At 42.1% G+C, this 20,845-nt stretch overlaps 1 protein-coding gene across 2 annotated transcripts in view; it reads right to left on the bottom strand.

Moving 5' to 3' along the window:
* Positions 1 to 627: 627 nt before the first annotated feature.
* The window catches only part of LCMT1 (leucine carboxyl methyltransferase 1), a 62,417-nt gene continuing 42,199 nt past the window's right edge, over positions 628 to 20,845 (bottom strand). The window contains exons 6-11 of one of the 2 annotated variants that reach the window (XM_045849040.1): positions 15,024 to 15,126; positions 11,587 to 11,707; positions 7,057 to 7,158; positions 6,085 to 6,176; positions 2,901 to 2,998; positions 628 to 841 (exon numbers count right to left, since the gene is read on the bottom strand). In XM_045849040.1, coding sequence (XP_045704996.1) covers positions 819 to 841; positions 2,901 to 2,998; positions 6,085 to 6,176; positions 7,057 to 7,158; positions 11,587 to 11,707; positions 15,024 to 15,126 — 539 coding nt within the window. In that variant the 3' untranslated portion in view covers positions 628 to 818. The remainder of the gene's footprint in view (positions 842 to 2,900; positions 2,999 to 6,084; positions 6,177 to 7,056; positions 7,159 to 11,586; positions 11,708 to 15,023; positions 15,127 to 20,845) is intronic. The other variant, XM_045849041.1, reaches the window with a different exon arrangement.

Here is a 20,845-nt window from a genome sequence, read left to right as displayed (position 1 = left end):
CAATGCTCTGCCTCTGGTATCAGCTGTTTCATTTTCCTATGAAGACCTTAGCCCTACCCTCCACCTTTAAAACAGTTAAGCATTGTGAGCTCTTAACATTTTTGAGGTGAGCCACTCAGTAAATTTGACCTTCAGGTCTTCGCCAAAGGTTTGGACTTCACTGATATAGAATCTTGGGTAAAAGGCCCAGTTTTCAGGAATATTTAGACAGCAATTCTGCAGGCCTTCCATTGTTTCTAGATTTTCTAAATTATATTCTTGTGTCCCAGAGATATATAGCTTCATCCCCCCTTACCTGTGGGGGTACCTTCCAAGACATTTTAGGAGGCCCTCATTTGGCCTCCACAATAACTCAGAGGAAAGAGTACTTCTGCAGGCTAGTCTGGTGGGGGCAGAAACAGGAGCGCAGAGGAGCTCCTACACCCGGTGGCCCAGGGTCAAGGTACAGGTGCATCGTCAGCTGCTGCAAACAAGAGCATATGGAGTAAATCCCAAAGGATGGGAGGGCAAGAACTGCATCTGACCCCAGGCAATCAGCCAGGTCAGAGCAGGAGTCGAACCTTGGGTTTCAGCTCACGTGGAAGAAAACCACAGCCCACCCAGGGAAGGGAAGGACAAGCACACAGGCAAATGGCAACTGAGATTTATTTAAATGATGAGTCAACAGAACAGGAAGTGGTGCAACAGCCCTAGTAACTGGTTTCTCAACTGTGGAATGGAATGGTCGATGAGGCCTGGCCATCACTCAGGAGACTTGTATATCAACTTCAGGAAGGTCAGTGGCTGCAGCTTCTGGCTCAGCATGAGCCTGGAAAAGGTTAGTAAGTGATCTCCTCCAAACCTGAGGGAAACAAACACACAGCTGAGTGACTCCCAGTGCCAAGGAGAGAAAACACAGAGGTGGGAGAGTGTGACCCCTCTGGGCCCCAGCTTCCATGGCTGGTCCTGAGCACAGGCCACACCTTGGGCACTGGCCACACCCCTAACCACTGCAGTTCTGGTCTCCTGCTTCCTGAGATTTCACCAGGAAACAAGCTGTGTACAAGGCTGTGTTCATTGGTGGTTTTAAAGGTATGAAGCAAGCACCATCAGCCCTGGCCAGTGTGGTTGAGTTGGCTGGAGTATCATCCCAAAAACCAAAAGGTCACGGGTTTGATTCCTGGTCAGTGCACATGCCTAGGCTGTGGGTTCGGTCATCACTGTCAGGGTGCAAATGAGAGACAACCAATGTTTCTCTCCCTACCCCTCCCTTTCCTTTTCTCTAAAATTCAATAAGCATGTCCTCGAGGGAAGATTTAAAAAAAAGACAGAAAGCATTGTCATAGTTTAAGGGTTCTCACAGTTAAAACCAAGCCTGTCTTTTAAGGGCTGAACTCAAAGCAAATGTAGACATGCTTCTTCACCACACACGTACACTGCGGGACATCATGGCACCCAAATAAAGTAGGGGCAAAAGTCCCCATCACAACAATGTTCAGCATACTGTTACTCTGTAAAACCCAAAATCAACTCAAAATATTACACACAACCCACATTTCCAAAGTTTGGGAAAGTTAAGTAAATTTGGAAATAGCCTCATGATGGAATTTCATGAAGCCATTCAAGTTACACTCGGTGAGTTTTTAATAGCAAGAGGGGATGCTCATGTTTAATGCTAAGTTGAAAAGATCAGGAATCAAAGTTACACAAATCTATAAATTCAACTCTGCTAGAAATGCAGCAAGAGCTAGAAAAATAGTGGGAGGAAGTTACTAGAGGTTCTGAGGGATAGGCACCCTCTCCTCAGAGAGAGTGATTATTCTTTTCTTTCTCATACTCAAAATTACATTGTTTTGAAAATTTGGAGGGAAATAGCAATATAAAAACCCCACTAAGTGATTTTAGTTTTACCCTCACTTGAGCACATGCCTATTGACTTTTACAGAGAGGGGAAGGGAGGAAGAGAGAGGGAGAGAAATTTCAATCAGTTGCCTACCATACAAGCAAGCCCCAACAGCAGCAGAACCCACAACCCAGGCATGTGCCCTGACCAGGAATCAAACCCACGATGTTTCGGTTTATGTGATGATGCTCCAATCCACTGAGCCACACTGGCCAGGGCTAATAGTAAGTGATTTTAAATAAAAAACAAACTGAAAAGAAGTTGTGGGCTAAAGTGCACAGCTGAGTAAATTTATAAACTAGTGGGGATGACAAGCCCCAGGGGAATGATTACCTCCGCGAGCCTGGAGTCTTCACATGGGGGACAGTCCTTGCCTCTATGACTATATATCTTTGGGACACATCTGTAGGAAGCCTGGGGGGCAGCTGCTATGTTAAAGACCATAACCAGGATCTAAGTGGTCTCCACAGGGCTGGAGAGATGCCCAAGGGATGACCCTTGAGGAAGAGGGATGAGCCCAGGATGGCTATAAGGGGAAACTGGAGCGAGACCAAAGGAACAGGGGATCCATGCTCTCCCCCACAGCCCTACTCTGCAGGCTGGGCAATGTCACCTTCATCAGAAGGTATCAGAGGGAGATATTCAACCCACAGTTGCAAGGGTTTGTTACAGGGATACCATGACATGTGCTTACTCTCTAGTAAACCTGGTTATAAGCTTATTAAAAAGGCAGACACTGGTTACTTTTATTAGGATCATTATTTTAAAATCTCAAAGCTTGTCACCATCCCCCCGAGGCAATTCCACAGCAGGTTCTGGTGCAGGGGCTCTACCTGCCAGTTTTCCTGCTTCAGTGTACAGAACACGGGTATGACGGCTAATCCTGGATGCAGTCACTGGCACATACACACAATGAATGCTCTAGTGCTCTCTGGGTTACAAGTTTAGCTATATCTTGAATCCTTTGCACATGGAAAGGTTCTGATTTTTAGGCCAAAGCAAAGGTAAAGGCAGGTACCTAGCTCACTTCCCCCTCTGGTCGCCCAGCACAGGCAGTAATGTTTCATGAGCTGCTCCAGAAGCTCCATCTCATCCAGGAATTCCAGGGCCTCGATTCTGGCAGAACAGCACAGTTGTGCAATTAGAAATGAGGACAACACCCAGTCACAGACACAGAAAGGTGTTCATGACACAGACTATGGGAAGAGAGGCAACAAATAGAAGGTAAGTGGTGGTTACATTTTATTTTTATTGAAAAGAAAAAAGTATGATAAGCAAAACCAAAAGACAAAGGACAAACTAAAAAAAATTGTGATACAAATAACAAAGGGTAGATTCCCTTGCTGTATAAAGAGCTATTGCACTTCATTAAGAAAAACTTCAAAAACTAATTTAAAAGATGGGTAGGGGTTGGGGGGATGGATAAAAAGGTGAAGGGGAATAAGTGGTACAAACATACAGTTATAAACTGAGTAAGTTAAGGAATGTAATGTACAGCACTGGGAAAATAGTCATGTATATAAATGCTGAATGCCTGTGTTGTACACCTGAAACTTATATAATATTTTATGTCAACTATACTTTAATTTTTAAAAAGGCAGGTAAGACCAGTTCACTGGAAAAGTAAAACAAGAGGTTTTCCATCTCATTTATGAGAAAAAAACATGTACATTTTCAATATTCAACATCTTTTCAACTACTGGATGGAAAGAAATAAAAGGCTGCTATGCTGTAGAAAGGACACGGAGAAAAGGAGCCCCTCTGCATTATGGGCAGGATTACAGAACAGGATAGCCTCTCTGGAGGACAACTTCACCTTCCTGTCAGTGTTTATGATGTTGATCCTTTCACTCAGCAACTCACTCTGATAATCTACCCTGTATGTGCACACAGATCCATGTTCAAGAACACTCACTGAAGCATCGCAGCTGCTATCTATGTAGGGATAGCAAAAAAGAGATGGGCTAATAAAGCACATTCACACAGGACACGGATAGCCATTTAAAAGAATAGAGTAGGCCTATAAATATTGACATCAACAGCCTCTAAGACACATCATGGCATTTAAAAAGCAGGTTGTTTTAGTAAATGATGTGCATGGCTGACTACTATCTATGTAAAGAAAAAGCAGGTACATATACTTGTACATACATAGAACTTTTGCAAGGTAGACTATTTTGGAAAATACAGAAAAAACTGACAGGAGGGAGTAAATGAACAGTGAGGGTGAGTGGGGTGAGAGCTTTTGTTTTTACTCTATACTAATTTCTTTTTTTAATCATATGCTTGTACAATTTTTTTCAAAAATGTATTTTAAATATAAACTTTTAAATATATGCACAGAGAAACATGCAAACACATGAAATAGCTTTTTAAAATATTTTCTGTCATAGGCACAGACTGGGGGAAAAATTCAGTCATTTCCAAAAAGTATAAAAAACAATAAAATAATCCACAGTCGTACTATTCACAATAGCCAATACTAACACTGTGGGACTGCCTTTTATCCAGGCTGTGTGTGTGTGTGAGGGTGCATGTTTCCCTATTTGTACACTTATTCCTGCCTTGGTATGCAGGCCCAAGGGTCACATCTGAAGTGAGAATGTCTACTCATAAAGGATTTTGGCTGTTTCCTAACTAACGTTCTCAACTAACCAGAAGACATTCAAGGCAGGCTTCCTAATACCAAGTTCTAGAAGAAATCAGAACCCTAAAAAGGAGGTTATTACCATGTTTAGCTGCCAGAAGATGGCTGTTCACAAGAACGTGAACTCCACAAGCAGGCACATCGCTGCCGTATTTTGATCAGTTATTCCCTGTGCTTAGAAAGTATGTGGCACAAAGCACGCACTCAGCACCTGTTAAATCGCTAGTCCTGCTTTATGCACAGTATCTGGCAAAACCCTTGGCAGATGTGGACACACACTATGTGGCATTGACAGAGCTGGGAGGACCACTCAGCCTGGGGGAGACACACCAGAGCTGTCCCACTCATCACCCACCTCTGTTGGGGACACACGCTGCTGTCTACAAAAGGCTATGGCAACACAAGACAAACACTGCCTAGGAGTTGCTGCCCTGTGGCTGATGCCAGTTACAGACTCTTCCCTGCGCACCAAGAAAAGCTGCGAGAGTGGTTCCATTACAGATGCCAGACCGGGGCTCTTCAGAAGAGTCATCTTGACATGAAGCAAATGAAAACCAGCCTGTGGGAACGGAAAACTCGAGACAAATCCAGGAAGCATTGACCTCCTCATGTGGAGACAGCACAGACCTTCGAGGCTTTGACATACGAACTTGAAAAAAAGTGACACTTCTACCAGTAAAGAAGGCACGTGGAAAAGCAAGACCAAAAATTCTCATTATCTTGCAAGAGACCAACAGCTATTCCTGTAGATCCCCAAAGGCAAGAGGAAACACAAAGCAGGAAGTACAAATAAGTATTAAAAAAAGCTGGCAATAACAATGTAGAGATGAATGCAGTGTGTGCCTGCCAATGTTTTTTGTAACAGGGAAATTAAAACTAAACAAAAAATAAAACACAGAACAACTCACCCACACATAAAAAGGAATAATGTGCACCATTAAACTTAGTGACCTTCAATGTTTTGATAGGTAAAGACAAATACAATCTACTGTTCGATTCTTTTAAAAGGAGGGTGATTTACAGACTATATAATATGAAGCTACTGATTCAAAAAATACAAATCCACAAATCAGTAAGTACTTCTCTTTCTACATGCAGAGAGAATCACCCCACTCATGAACCGCAGCTCTCCGGACGGTGTGGGTGCAGACAACATGACTTTACACTTCATGTACTTTTACACTGCTTCAAAATTGTTTTAGACCGAGTGTGTATTTCTGTTATAATGAGAGCAAAAGTCCATTTAGAGGTCTGCGAGCAGGCTTTTTCTACGAAGCCCTTGAACAATGTCCTTCTCCTCCCACTCCCAAAAATGAGGATTATGCACAATTTCCACTGCAGATGCTGCTCTGGGAATTTTGCAGGTGTAACTGCTGGTTTTGAAAAGATCACCTATTTTGGCATAAACCCTATCTCAGCTGATAGCTAATGAGTTACTGTTGTGGTGCCAGGAAGTTTAATCTGTGGGAGCAGGTTAACTTGTTTTAAGATGGGTGTAGTTAGGGTTTTGTTTGTTTCACACTAATGCACAGACTTAACCCTTGCACTCCTGTACCTGCTGACTTCGGTCCGAGGTAATCTGCTGTACAATTCCATCATGTTCATGGCTGATGCTGTTTCCCACCCGTTCGACAGGAGCCGTTCTTTCTGAAACATGTGGAGGAGAGAAATGGAGAACCACAAGGCACTGTCATAAATGCAGACATCTTTAAACACGTGAGAATTTCTTACATGACTCCTCTCTCAAAAGCCCATTCCAGCACCTATCGTCTTCCTTCTTTTTATTTTCCAGCGCTCTATACTGAACACACACTGTTACCTATTTAAATAAGGGCAGGAGTGGGAGGTGTCTCTTCAGTCAAAAAAATGACGTTTTTAAAAAGAGGTGAGACTACTATTGATTCCAAGAGATTCAGGGACATAAAACAGTGTGGACCATGTCTGGATCCTGATTCAAATGCACTAACTATGAACATTTAAGTAATTGTGGAAAACTGAACATGAGTTGGATGATAGATGCTACAAAGGAGTCATTGCCAATTTTAAGATATAATCATGGTATTATAATTAACCCAGGGGGAAGAAATTCCTATTGGTAGAAGATTTACACTTAAGTATTTATGGGGAGGAAATTATATACTATCTGGAATTTGCCTTAAAGTATTCCAAAGACAATACCAATAAAAATTTGGAGGGAATAAACAGTATTTACAAAATATTAATTATTGATGCTGGCTGATGGGACATGGTGTTTTGTTTTACAATTCCTTCTACTTTTCTGTTGTTTAAAAAATGCATAATAAAAAGTTAAAATGATAGGGTGTAGGAAATATGTATTTTTGATACCAAGGTGGAAAAGCAGGCTTGTACTCCCCCAGCATGCTGAACTAGTGGCCCGCATGCAGCACTAGCTGCCTGCACACAGGCCCTCTAGAGGGCTGCTCACATTCTGCTCTCAGTGAAGGGCGGACACCCTTTCTTGCCTGGCTAAGGGTACAAGAGGACATCCCAGTCTCTGTTCTCTGACCTGCGACTCTAAGGACTTGCAGGTTTCCACCCCCGCCAGGTCACACTGTCGTCTCCGCAGGTGTTCGATCATGATCTGCCCAAACCGGTCGTCCATGTTCACCTGGGAGGGGACAGAACAGCCAGGCACTGCCATAACAGTTTTATTCTTAAATATGCAAAATAAAATAACATCCTATTTTTAATCAGTCAGTACTGAGGTTTGTTAACACCTGGGCAGGTAAAGGAATCTGTGTGCAGTGCTGACAGGAACACAAACTGGGGCAGCCCCTGGAGAACACCTGTACACCCACGGTACACATAGCCTGTGGCCCCACTGTCAACCTACTGCAGGCAATCTCTCCTGCAGATGCACCTGCATGTGTGCGCAAAGATGCAAGAATGTCTACTGCAGCATTCTACTGAACAGAATACTCTGGAGAAAACTTAAATGTGTATCATTTGAGGTTAAATTCTGGCATGTTTCATGTATAATGAAATACCATATAGCAGGAGAAACAGGAAAGACATAGATATGAGGAGGGACCCCAAAAAACCAGAATTATTTTCTGGAGGGTGGGCCTCTTGTAGTACAGGGTTTCTCCACTAGGTGAGTGTTCTTGGAACCCATCTGTATCAGTGTACCAACTGGTGGTGTTGTGAGAGGCTGGGTTCAGCTTCGGTGAATTATTTTTGAAGACTCTTGAAACACATTTGCCCATTTCAAGATAATGCACCTGCCCACACTGTACTGAGTGTTCAGCAGTTTTTGGCCAAATACAGCATGACCACGCCGTGCCCTACCTTCACTATTCACCTAGTTTCATCCTGAGTGATTTTTTTTTGTTTCCCCAGATGAAAAAAGTCCTCACAGCCAGAAACATTTTGCTAATGTGGAAGAGGTGAAACAAAAAATGGCAGAAGTGCCCTGACTGGTGCAGCTCAGCAGCCGGAGCACCAGCCTGCAAATCAAGAGGTTACCAGTTCAATTTCCAGTCAGGGAACATGCGTAGGCTGTGGGCCAGTTCCCCAGTTGGGGATGTGTGAAAGGCAACCAATCAATGTCTCTCTCCTTCTCTTTCTCACTCCTTTCCCATTTCTCTAAAAGTAAATAAATAAAATCTTTTTAAAAATGGCAGCAGCACATTAAAAGGCATCAATATTGACAAGTTCAAAAACTATTTTGGGCAGTGGGGGAAAAAAGCATCTTGATAGGTGTATTGCATCAAATGGAGAGTACTTTGAAGGTGACTGAAGTTTAAACATCTAAGAATACACAATTTTCAATAAATAAATTTCATTTTTGGGTCCCCCTTCATACATATATTAATATAGACAGCAATATGGAAAGATCTCTTAAGATCTAAAAACTCCTGAAAATTAAGGTATAGAGGAGTGTGTACTATATTACCCCATCTGCCTTTAAGAAAAAAATTCTCTCTACATTTACACATATAAAAGAATTCTGGAATCTGGCAAAGTTGCTTACCAGGTGAGGGGGCTGAGGTCTGGGGACAAGGACTTACATTTCCTTATCTATACTTTTGTATTACTTATTTTTATTCTGCTTTTGAATAAAAAAGTGTATAAAAACCCATAAACCATAATTAAATTCTATATATGCCCAAATGCCGCAAAACATAATCTCACATACACTGTTATAGCATATATACACTGTTACTTTGTCATATACAAAGTGCCAAAAATTCATTATTAACAATATGTAAAATGAATCCCAGAGTTCACATAAGACAACAAGAACCAGTGCTTTCTCTTTTAGTGGATGAGTAAGGCTCATGTGGCACTAATGGTCAGGTCAAACACTATTCAATCGGGATAGAAGTGGTCTGGGAGCACACTCCATCATTTTACTGCCTGAGCGTGAATCCTGGCTTTTAATTGTTGTGAGACTGTGGGCAAGCTGCCTTACTCTCTGTGCTTCAGGCCCCTGACCTGTAACACCACAAGGACAAGTACTTACCCTGTGGGTTGCTGTAATATTAAGCTAGCATATGTAAAACTCATAGCATACATAACACCTATATATTGTAAATAAATTATACAACTTTGCTGTCATTGTTATCATTACTGTAGTTATTGTCCATGTGATTTTGTCATTTTAAACTAATTAGGAAGTATTGTAAGGCATGTGAGCAATTAATAAATGTGAGGATGCTAATGATTTTGTATTTGTTAGAAAATTATTGAATTAAGTGGTAGGTGGGATCTGAACCAGTTTGGGGACAGCCATGGACAACATATTGGATGATGGTCCATTCCTAGGCCTGCTCCAAAGTGACAGGATCTCTGGGCAAAATTCACTGATCCACCATCTCCATTTGATGTTGCATAAATGCTTGTTGAATAGATGAATACACGAATGAACCAAAGTGAATGATGCAGTACACATTCAAGGTGTGTGGAAACATATGGAAAGCAGAATTCATTTTCCCCAGGTGTGGTATCCTGAAAGCAAAGACAGATTCCCAGGATTTATTCACATGAAAAAAGAAAACACCAAGGAGGCCAGCTGCCATTACAGCCACTCACCAGGAATGAAGACTGAGTCTGAAGACAGCCCCCAGTTAAAGAGAGAGAAGGAAGAAATCAACTAACCAAAAACCACCTACACAGGAACCTGGACAGGGGGTGGGGGGAACCAAGGTTTAGCCCTAATCTGTCTATAATCACATAAGCTTAGGCAAGACCCTGTACTGCTCTTACCTCTAATAAAATTTAAAAATAAAATTAACGTGAGACAGACAATAAAGTCAATAAAACTAAAATAAAATAAACAACAAAAATAGCTACCATGTGCCCACCACTGTAACATCTCATCATCTCATGAATTCCCATAATACATGAGAGAGTTAGGCATTCCTTATTCCTTTATGAACAAAGAATGGGGACTCAGAGATCCAAATAATAGCCAACATTTAACAGCCAGGTAATGCTGTAACAACCCTATGAAGCTGGGACTTCTTTATCCTCATTTTTCAGATAAGGAAACAGGCACAGAAATGTTATGCAACTTGCCCAATTCACACAGCTAGGTGGTCTGCCTCCAGGTGGTGGACTCCCAACAACTAATCACACTGTCAATAGTAAGAACTAGGTCCAGGTGTTGTGCCTCAGTTGTTCGGGCATCATCTGCAAACCAAATAGGTCACCAATTTGATTCCCAGTCAGGGCACATGACTGGGTTGCAGGTTTGGTACCCTGGGGTGCACAGGTAAGGCAACCAACGGATGTTTCTCGCCCTCTCTCTCTTCCCCCCTCTCCAAAATAAGGGGAAAAATAAATAAATAAAAATAAAAAATAAAATAAAATAAAATAAAACAATAAAAACCAAAATAAAACAGCTAGGATTCAGAACCAAGCTGGATAATCCAAAGTTCTAAAAAAATCCATTCTGCACTAGCTCAGAAGAGGCAAACCAGCAGCCAGTGGACCAAACTCAGTGATTTTAGAAATTAGGAAATGTTACATTATAATCCTGCATTTCTAACTTCTGAAAAATTGGGAGTTCTGGCAACTGTAGGCTCACAGGCCCACATGGTAACAACAGGCTGGAACTGAAGAGTGGCCACTCCCATGAGACGGGATATGGGTAGCCAGTGTCCCCTAGTCCTCACCACTCTACAGTACTTACTTGCCAACTTCCTCTGCCTGCATCATGTGTCCACCTCTGAGGGCATTAAGTTTGCTACCCCTACAGTGAAGGCAGACAAAACTCCCTCAATCAAAGGCTTGACCTGAAAGTAAATATTGGGTTGGCCAAAAAGACTCTTTTTTCCTGTATGATGGCTCTAGTAGTGCTAAGTTGTTTTTAACTTCATTCAAAACAATTTTGTTAGATTGTATTGTGACAGCTGTCGTATCAGCACACATTAAAAACAACACAATTGGTGATTTTTTTTGCAGCCATTTTAATATTGAAAATGGAAGAAAATATGAAACATTTTCAGTGTATTATGCTTATTATTTCAAGAAAGGTAGAAATGCACTGAAATGCACACAAAGGTTCCTGCAGTGTACACAGAAGGTGCCATGACTGATGGAATGTGTCACAAGTGGTTTGGGGAGCTTCTTGGTACTATTGACATTTTGGCCAAATAATTCTTTGCTGTGGGGCTGTCTTACGCACTGTAAGATGTTTTGCAGAACCTCTGACCTCTACCCACTAGAAGCCTATAGTGGGAGATAGCTGATATACTCAAAATAACCAAATCAATAAAGTTATTGGTGAAAATTAAGAAAATGTCTTTTATTTTACAGAAAAACTAAATGGACTTTTTGGCCAACCCAATACAATGATCAAATATCTCAAAAAACTCCTAAGGGCCAAAACAGCAGTTCCAAAAACTCTGGCTAAAAGTTTGCAGTAAGTCAAGAAGTCAGGAGCAGCAGGACTACTGGCATCAACTAACAAATGAGACACATCTGGCCAGAGGCCAAAAGAAACCAGAGTAGCAGCATGTACAGGCTGCTCAGAAGGAGAGCCATCCCTGGGCTCCTGTGCAGAACACAAGGTTTCTGTGCTTCCTTTTACCTGTTCGTAGTTTATGAACATGGCGGTCCCAAAACTGTTGGCTGCCCACTTGATTAGGTTTGCAGACTGCTCCGGAGTCATGTAGACCAGCACACATTCTGTTATCAGGAGTGTCGGCAATCTTGAGAGACGAAAAGGAGGCATATACGTGTTTTCATCAGGTTGGGACTCTGGCTGTACACGTCACGGTACTGGCAGGGCAGTTCACAGCCCAGGAAAACCAGAAGCACTTAGCAAGCACATGGCCAATCAGCACAGTAACATATGTGTGACACCATCACGTCCCAAAGATTTATACTGCACAAAGGTGAGGAGTGAGCAATGGCTGCCTGGCTTGTGAAAATGTGTTAAATGGCTACAGATTCTCCCCCACCCTGCATCCACACCATGGCAATACCAAACTGCAGCTTCCACCACTCAAGAGTGGGAGATCATATTCTTCCCTTGGAATCTGGGTCAGTCATGTGACCTGCTTTGGCCAGGAGCAAACAAGAAGCCTGCTGATCACTTGCACAGGGGTGTTTGCCCTCCTGCTGCACTGGCAACCTAAAACCACCGTGCAAGTGATCCCAAACTAGCTCCATAGGAGGGGCAGCCCCCTGCATGAACGAGATAGTCCAGGTGACAGTGAGTCAGCCCCCAGTTGACCTGCCCTCTGTGTGTGCATGTGCACACATGTATGGGCACACACACACAAGTGAATCCCAGGGGATATCAATTAAGTTTTACCTTCCAGCAGAGGAACTACCCAGCTACACCCAGCCCAAACTGTCATTTCAGGACCCCGAGCAACTAAATTACAAGCTGTCTGAAACCTCTTGAGTTTGGAAAAATTTGATACACATGATGAGATGACTGGTATAATGCAGAAATACTGATATTTACTTAACAGAATCTAGTTCTTCTTATATAAGCTGATACCATGAAAAATTCAAAACATGAACAGTCTTCAAGAAATTACATTATACTTAGTATCCATTCTCGCTTACCAGACCCAAACTACTGAATGGATTAGGAAAAGCAACAAACTCCTTCAGAAATATCTAAAAGCTTTAATTTGTGTAAAGGAACATGGACTTATTTGTTTTTAAACAAACAAATAAATAAGAAACCCCACTCCTATTTAATACCAAGCAGGAGCAGTCACACTGGAACCCAAATTCCAAGATGCAGGGCAGGGCTCCAGGCTTCCTGTATCAGCTTTAACCATCTACTACTAATCATCACTCACTAACTTGCCCAAGAAAAGCAGTTGTGGCCTTAAACAATAAGACCCACCTTCTGCTAAAGAACACACTACATCTTGCAATCCATGAATCATTTTGAGGGTTCCCCAAAGTGGAAAAGGCGGCAGATGGCTATGTAAATCCTAATGACGACTTGGCTGATGATTCTAGGCTAAATACATAAAGAAGAACTTTAAAATGTAGACAGCCATCTCCACGTAAATGAAAGATTTGTCAAAAAGATCAAGATTTAACTTCCTATACTTCCCTCCCCTCTGTCACCCAAAGCGCACCTGTATTTGCAGCTGTTCTTACTCCTCATTCTCCCCTCAGAAGAATGGGGATCTTTCCTTTCCGCTGAAGGACACTTAGCCTCAGTCCATGCTCTATAGCCCCCTTCCCTTTCTAGCAATGATCCCCCTAGTTGCTAAATTCTTTAATAATTCGCCATTGATTTTTGCCTTTGTTGGGGACTACTCTATGTGGTTTTGGAGACTGTAGCCTCGTGAGAACAAGCCCTGAAAGGGGCTAGTAAGTCTCCCTGGAAAACCAGGTAAAAACGCAGGTGGCAGGCATGACCCAACTCTTAACACTAAGGGTTCCTGTGGAAATCAGGCCCTTTTGAATTCTGTCCTTTGAAGCCTGCTCTGCCTAGCATAGCCCTGTTGATATAAACCAGATGTTTAAGTTTAAGGCATAAGGAGGAAACTCCTCATCTCATGAAACATGTCTTAAAGACCATCTGGCGTCAGCATGTCTCACAGACCCTGACCTATGACAAATCTCAGTGTTCCTTCAATTGTTATCTATAGACAATACCTGTTTTTGTATGACTATAGCCTTTTGACATTGATCATTACGCTATGCATGTATGCTGTATACACCTACACATACCATTCCCAATAAAAGCCATTTGGGAGAAGGGCTCAAGGCATTCCCCACTAGAGGGAATCGCCTCTCCTTTCCCGCTGGAAAAAGATTGCGTCTGGGATGACTTATTTCTCATCTGTGGCACCCAGGAAAGCTCTGCTGGATGGAGTTCCTCCCACATGCCTTCACTTTCTTCAAAATAATATCCCTTGACCTTATCCCCTCAAACCTCTCCCTTGAATTTTTCAAACAGTCTTGAAAGTGCCATCTTCACCTACAGGAGATCATGTAGACATGTCTTTATCTCCCACTAACTCTTTAATTCCAATCTAATTATGATCAGCATCGCTGTGCCAAAATCACACATCTCACTCTCCTCCCCTGTGTCCCAAAGGCCCTCACTCTCCAAAATTTGGTGTGAGCCCTTCTCCTCCACTTTAAAAATATTTCTGTGAGGTATACATGTAATCATGAAAATACAGTATTTGGGGGATTTGATTTTATACATCTGGTAACACACTAAATATATTACTCTGCAACTTGATTTTTTTTTACCCAACTTTTTGAGCTCTCTCCATGTTGACCTAGGTCATAAATTGTAAAGGCTATTTATCCATTCCCCTCCTGATGGATGTTTAGATTGTGTCCAATTTTCTGCTACTAAAAATGGTGGTTGCAATGAACATCCACCTTGTGCATACATGCAGGGGACATACCTGACTGTGGAGCTACTGTCATGTTACCCACATCTGCAATCTTACCAGATATTTCCAGACTGTTCCTCGCCATGGCTGTACTAAGTTCACTTCCACTAGTGGTGTGTAACCATTCCTTTTACCCTGTCATTTTGCCAACAGTTAATATTGCCAGATTTACACTTTTTTGCCAACTTGATGGGAGTAAAATGAAATTTCATCTGATTATTACTGTGGTTCCTTACCTTTTTTCTATGATATTCAGTTTCATCTTTGAGCTACCTAGTCTTTTTTTTTCCCTGTTTGCCTATGGGACTTTTTTCTTTTTTCATAGTACCTGTTCTTCACATATTTTGGATGCTAATCCTTTCTTAGTATGTTGCAACTGTATGTTTCTATGCACACAATTATCTTCTCTCAAGCTCTGTTTATATTACACATCAGTGCTATATTTTACAAAAGCAATACAGGTCATTCTGATGTGAAACAGACTTGAGAAACACTACTTCTAAAAAACTCAGAAAATTACCCAAGGTAACAATGAAATGAAGAATGGGACATGCGTTATCAGGCTGCACTGCCAACTGGCCTTGTCTCATGTTAGCATGAAACCACAGATGTGTAAGAAGTCAAAAAAAAATCTCACTGTGTATTCATGTTACATTTCTTTAGTTTCTCTTCCAGTTCAGATAAATCTCGAAGATCTGCTCCAATAATGGCATATCTCTTTGAATCCAACATGTGCCCATCTGTGAATACAAGGAGATAATTTCAACAGAAATTAATCAAGAAGAGATTATATTCCAATGGATATGGCTTCTTCAAAATTAAATGTATTGTTTTTCTCCATTATAAGAATATATGCTCATTATTTTTAAAATTCAAATAGGAAGAGTGAAATTAACTAAATCACATTTCCCAAAAATATCTATTAGTGTTTTGGTGTATAGCATTCCAGCCTTTTTTCCAAAGTGCTTAAACGCATATACTCAACACAAACACTGTCTCACTGTCTCTTTGTCTGTGTCTTTCTCTTTCTCAACACACACATACCACACACACACTCCACACAGAAAAAGAAAATAGGGTCACTTAATACTTATTTTGAAAAATGCTTTTTCCACTTAAAAGTGATTTCATGGTGTTCTGCTGAGTGAATAAAACAACTGGCTGAGTCAGTCCCTCACTACTAGATGTGGTACTTCCAAGTTGCCTCTGTCTTGGGCACTGGGATGAACATCCTGTATAGGTATCATGAAGCATCCATCTAATTATTTCTTTAAAATAAGTACAGAGTAACCTGTGTGATATATACATCCAGGGATGTTCCTGCAGTGTAAGACAGAGATGTTTTTAAGGGTATAAACTTGCAATGAGTACCACATAAGTCCTAAAGATCTAATGCAAAGTATGTCAACACTGACACCCATACTGTACTATAATCATCAAACTTGCTAAGAGGCTAGATCTTAATATTCTAACCACTAAAAGGAAATGATGATAATGTGATGTGACAGAGGTACCAATTATCACAATGGCAGTCATACTACACAACAAATAAATGTGTCCAATTAACAGGCACACCTGAAGCTTACACAGTGTTGTATGTCATATATATCTTTTTTTAAATATATTTTATTGACTGTGCTATTATACTTGTCCCAATTTTCCCCACTCTGCCCCCCTCCACCCAGTTTCCCCTTTCCCTCCAGCAGTCCGCCCCTCTTAGTTCATGTCCATGGGTAATAAATATAAGTCCTTTGGCTTCTCCATTCCTATACTATTCTTGACATCCCCCTATTTTGTACCAACCAATTAATGCTTCTTTTTTAAAAAATATATTTTATTGATTATACTATTACAGTTGTCCCATTTCCCCCCTTCATTCTCTTCCACCCTGCACACCTTCTCCCACCCACATTCCCCCCCTTTAGCTCATGTCCATGTGTCATAAGGTCTTTAGCTTCTACATTTCCCATACTATTCTTGCCCTCCCCCTGTCTACTTTCTACCTACCATCTATGCTACTTATTCTCTGTACCTTTTCCCCCTCTCTCCTCCTCCCACTCCCCTGTTGCTAACCCTCCATGTGATCTCCATTTCTGTGGTTCTGTTCCTGTTCCTGTTGCTTGCTTAGTTTGTTTTTGTATTTGTTTTAGGTGTGGTTGTTAATGATTGTGAGTTTGCTGTCATTTTACTGTACGTTTTTTATCTTTTTTCTTAGATAAATCCCTTTAACATTTCATATAAGGGCTTGGTGATGATGAACTTCTTTAACTTGACCTTATCTGAGAAGCACTTTATCCGCCCTTCCATTCTAAATGAGAGCTTTGCTGGATAGAGCAATCTGGGATGTAGGTCCTTGTCTTTCATGACTTGGAATATTTCTTTCCAGCCCCTTCTTGCCTGTAAGGTCTCTTTTGAGAAATCAGCTGACAGTCTGATGGGAACTCCTTTGTAGGTTACTGTCTCCTTATCTCTTGCTGCTTCTAGGATTCTCTCCATTTTTACCTTGGCTAATGTAATTATGATGTGCCTTGGTGTGTTCCTCCTTGGGTCTAACTTCTTTGGGACTCTCTGAGCTTCCTGCATTTCCTGGAAGTCTATTTCCTTTGCCAGAATGGGGAAGTTCTCCTTTATTATTTGTTCCAGTAACTTTTTCCACTTGTTGCTCTTCCTCTTCCCCTTCTGGTACCCCTATAATTCAGATGTTGGAATGTTTAAAGTTGTCCTGGAGGTTCCTAAGCCTCTCCTCATTTTTTTGAATTCTTATTTCTTCATTGTTTTCTGTTTGGTTGTTTCTTCCTTCCTTCTGGTCCACTCCATTGATTTGAGTCCCAGTTTCCTTCCCATCACAATTGGTTCCCTATGCATTTTCCTTCATTTCACTTAGCGTAGCCTTTATTTTTTCATCTAATTTGCGACCAAATTCAACTAATTCTGTGAGCATCCTGATCACCAGTGCTTTGAACTGTGCATCTAATAGGTTGGCTATTTCTTGGTCACTTAGTTGTATTTGCTCTGCAACTTTGATCTGTTCTTCCATTTGGGTCATTTTTTTTTTTGTCTTGTCATGCTCATTACATATGAGGGGCAGAGCCTTAGGTTCACCAGGGCGGGGCAACCCAGTGGCTGGGTTGTGACACTGTATGTGGGGGAGGGGTCTGAGAGGGAACAATGGCGCTTGCTCTGCTCTCTGTAGGATTTCAGTCCCTTCCACCGCTTCTCCCAAGCAAAGTGGGCCTTTCTGGTGCTGATTCCTATGTGGGTGGTTTTGTGTACATTCTAGAACCCTGTGGGTCTTTCCAACGAGAACTTTCCCGTAAGGCTGGGAGTTTCTCCTTGCACCTCACCCCCCACAGGTGTTTTCAATCAGTGATCTGTGGCTTTATTTCCTGGTGCTAGGACCCAGGGTTTCGTGATCTGTCTTGCTCCCCAGTTTCACCTGGTTTATCTGTGTGAGAATGTGGGACTGCGTGGTCAGCTAGCAGCCTTGTGCGTAGTGCCTCACCTCATAATCACTGCCTCACTGGGTCTGCCCATTGCCTTCTTACGTGCCCAGGGTGTCTTGCATGCCTGCTGCCACTGCTTTTTGTGCCACAACCCCTCTCCACCCAGCCATCTGACTCTGCCCTGCCTACCGGTCTAGATGAATGTGTCTATTTTAACTAACTTCCATACAGTTCAATTTTCTGTCAGTTCTGGTTGTTATTTTGTTTGTAAATTGTTGTTTTCCTTAGTTTGGTTGTTCGAGGAGGCACAGTGTGTCTATCTACACCTCCATCTTGGCTGGAAGTCCTCAAATATATTTCAATAAAAAAGTAGGTGGCTACAAGGGAAATGAGGAGGCCAAAAATTAGATCTATTTTACTTTGGTACTGATTGGCAGGCTGCTCTCTTAATGGTATGCCAATTTGTAAGATACTATGTTCAAAGGAAATAATTTATGATCTGAACTATTTGCGAATAAAATAGCACTTGCTTTAAAAATATTCCAGCAGAGGCTGGATGGCACAGTACCTCCAATGGTTCTCAAGCTGTGGCTACATCAGAACCACACACATTGATGGGCTCCACCCCCACAGTTTCTGATGCAGATCTTTCAAAATGTAGAGATTTGCATTTCTGACAAGTTCCCAGATGGTGCTGATGCTGTTCATCTGGGACTTCATTCTCAGAACCACTGGTACAGATGACTGGCAATAGTGAAAAGCAGGTGAAGGGTTCATGATGGAAGTTCAACAATCTAGTCAGAGCATTTCTGTGTACACCTGAAATTTTTTTCAGTTAAAGTTAAAAAAGAGATTTATGATAAAAAGAAAACTGACCGTTTTTCCAAAGCGTTGCCCAACCTCCACAAGTGTACAAATCAGGGAAGGAGTTAGAACATCCAACAGCCATCCTGTGTCACTGCTGGTAACTCAGGTTCTCCTGGCTTGAGGACCCACAGCAAACAATGTGGGAAAGGGTAATAGCTCAGCACAGAAGCAGGTTCTCTCTTATGATCTTGATGACCCCAAATGGCTGATTCCAGTACACTTAGCCACACACCATAAGCTAAAAGAAATACCTCCCAGGAACCTACTAGGTGTTAGGAAAGCACCCAAGAACAAGTGGGGAAACCCAAGTCAGCCCCTGCCACCACAATGCCTGAGTCAGGAAAAGAATATAAAGAACAGGAAGGTACTTGTCTGCCGCACTATGAAGTCAAATGATTCCCAAATGCCTATATGCCTTCTTGCAAATAACATACATATTAATAATAAGCATATTTTTAAAAATATTTTTTACATATTTTTAGAGAAAGGAAGGGAGAGAGGGATAGAAACATCGATGTGTGAGAGACACAGTGATCAGTTGCCTCCTGCACGCCCCCAACTGTGGACCTGGCCCGCAACCCAGGCATGTGTCCTGCCTGACTGGGAATTGAACTGGAGACCTTCTGGTTTGCAGGCCAGCACTCAATCCACTCAGCCATGCCAGCCAGCACAATAATAAGCATATTTAATGTAAGTTTTCCATCCCTAACAACAACAACAACAAAACCCCACAAAATTTTGAAGCCTGAAGTTCAGGGGAGACATGTCTGACCAGAAATTTGGAGCTACAGGTAGCTCATAAAGTTGAAATGCACACTGTTATGATGACTCTTTTAAAAATTTAGCACAAGGTATGGAGAAGATGAGGGGTCAGTGACTTGAAGCACACTTGGCCATGGCCCAGCCATATCCATAGCATGCTGACATGTCACCCAGGAGACACTGGAGGATATGGCCCAAGTCTCATTAACAATAATAGACTTTGATGATTCCAACAGTGCTGGGAACCACCCTGCCTGGTTTCAGAAGCCATAACCCCCTATGGCTAAGGCTGAGTAAAAAGACCTTGGGACCATAAGCCACTAAGGAGACAAAACTAACCCTCCCGGCAGGGGCACAGCCTCTGTCCCCTTTACTTCACCCTGCTTGGCCCCTGGAGGATGGCTGGTTAGTCAATGACGGGTAAGATTCCTCAAGCCAGGAACAACCTAAGACAGTCGCAGCTACAAAGGGGCCATCAGGGAAGGACTTAAGGGATTATGGAGGAAGGACAAAAGATCCTCATCCCTCTGCTTTGTCATAGCCTGAATCCTCATTCTATCGGTAAAAAGTCTCCTAATCTCTTGGCTGCCTGCAACCCCCACCTGCTTCAGGCCTGGAACAATGCCGAAAGGGGGTGCAGACCTGTGCTGGAATGGGTGGTTCCCAGTGTGTGTGGGGCATCGATCTGGCCTAAGAAAGAATGCATAATATCCTGTGAAACCTGCTTTGCTAAGAATGCCCTCAATTTAAATGTTAAGGGTCCAAGCAAAAAATAAGTTTCCCAATGTTTTATGGCCCTTTGGCATCACTCTTATCTACCTGACCCTGACTCAGAATAAGCCCTTATAGATCTTTGAATTGTTATCTACTCCTTGATCATTACTCCCTGACAATGATTGATGAGCTTTACGTATATGCCCTGTATTCCTATGCAAACTAAACCCAATAAAAGCCCAGGGAAACAGGTGCTCGAGGCTCTTTTCCTCAGAGAGATTGGCCACCTTTCCTCCCCAAGCAGATCATGTTTTCATAGATTTACTCTCAACCACGGCAGCAGCTGGGAGGGCTCTGCAGGACAGAGCTCCCCTGTACAACAGCACACACTCCATCATGATTCCGGCGCCACTCTGAAGTCGGGGCTACTCAAGCTTTGGACCTTGTAGGTCCATTACCTGACCTCCCAGGATGCCTTACCCTCACTATGCTTGGAATGGAAGGTGTTCACTACAGGACACAGCCTCAGGGCGAGTTTCAAAGGAGTTTTACTATTCTGGGAAAATATGCCCTCTCAGCATGCAAAGTTATATAACATTTTAAAATAGCAGGACATCATTTCAGCCTATCAGATTGAGAGAAGTTTTACTTATTTTTTTAATTTATTTATTTT

This window comes from Phyllostomus hastatus, unplaced genomic scaffold (assembly GCF_019186645.2).
Source record: "Phyllostomus hastatus isolate PE091 unplaced genomic scaffold, TTU_PhHast_1.1 phas_contig_64, whole genome shotgun sequence".
NCBI classification, from domain to species: domain Eukaryota; kingdom Metazoa; phylum Chordata; class Mammalia; order Chiroptera; family Phyllostomidae; genus Phyllostomus; species Phyllostomus hastatus.
This window is presented reverse-complemented; position numbering and strand designations above follow the sequence as displayed.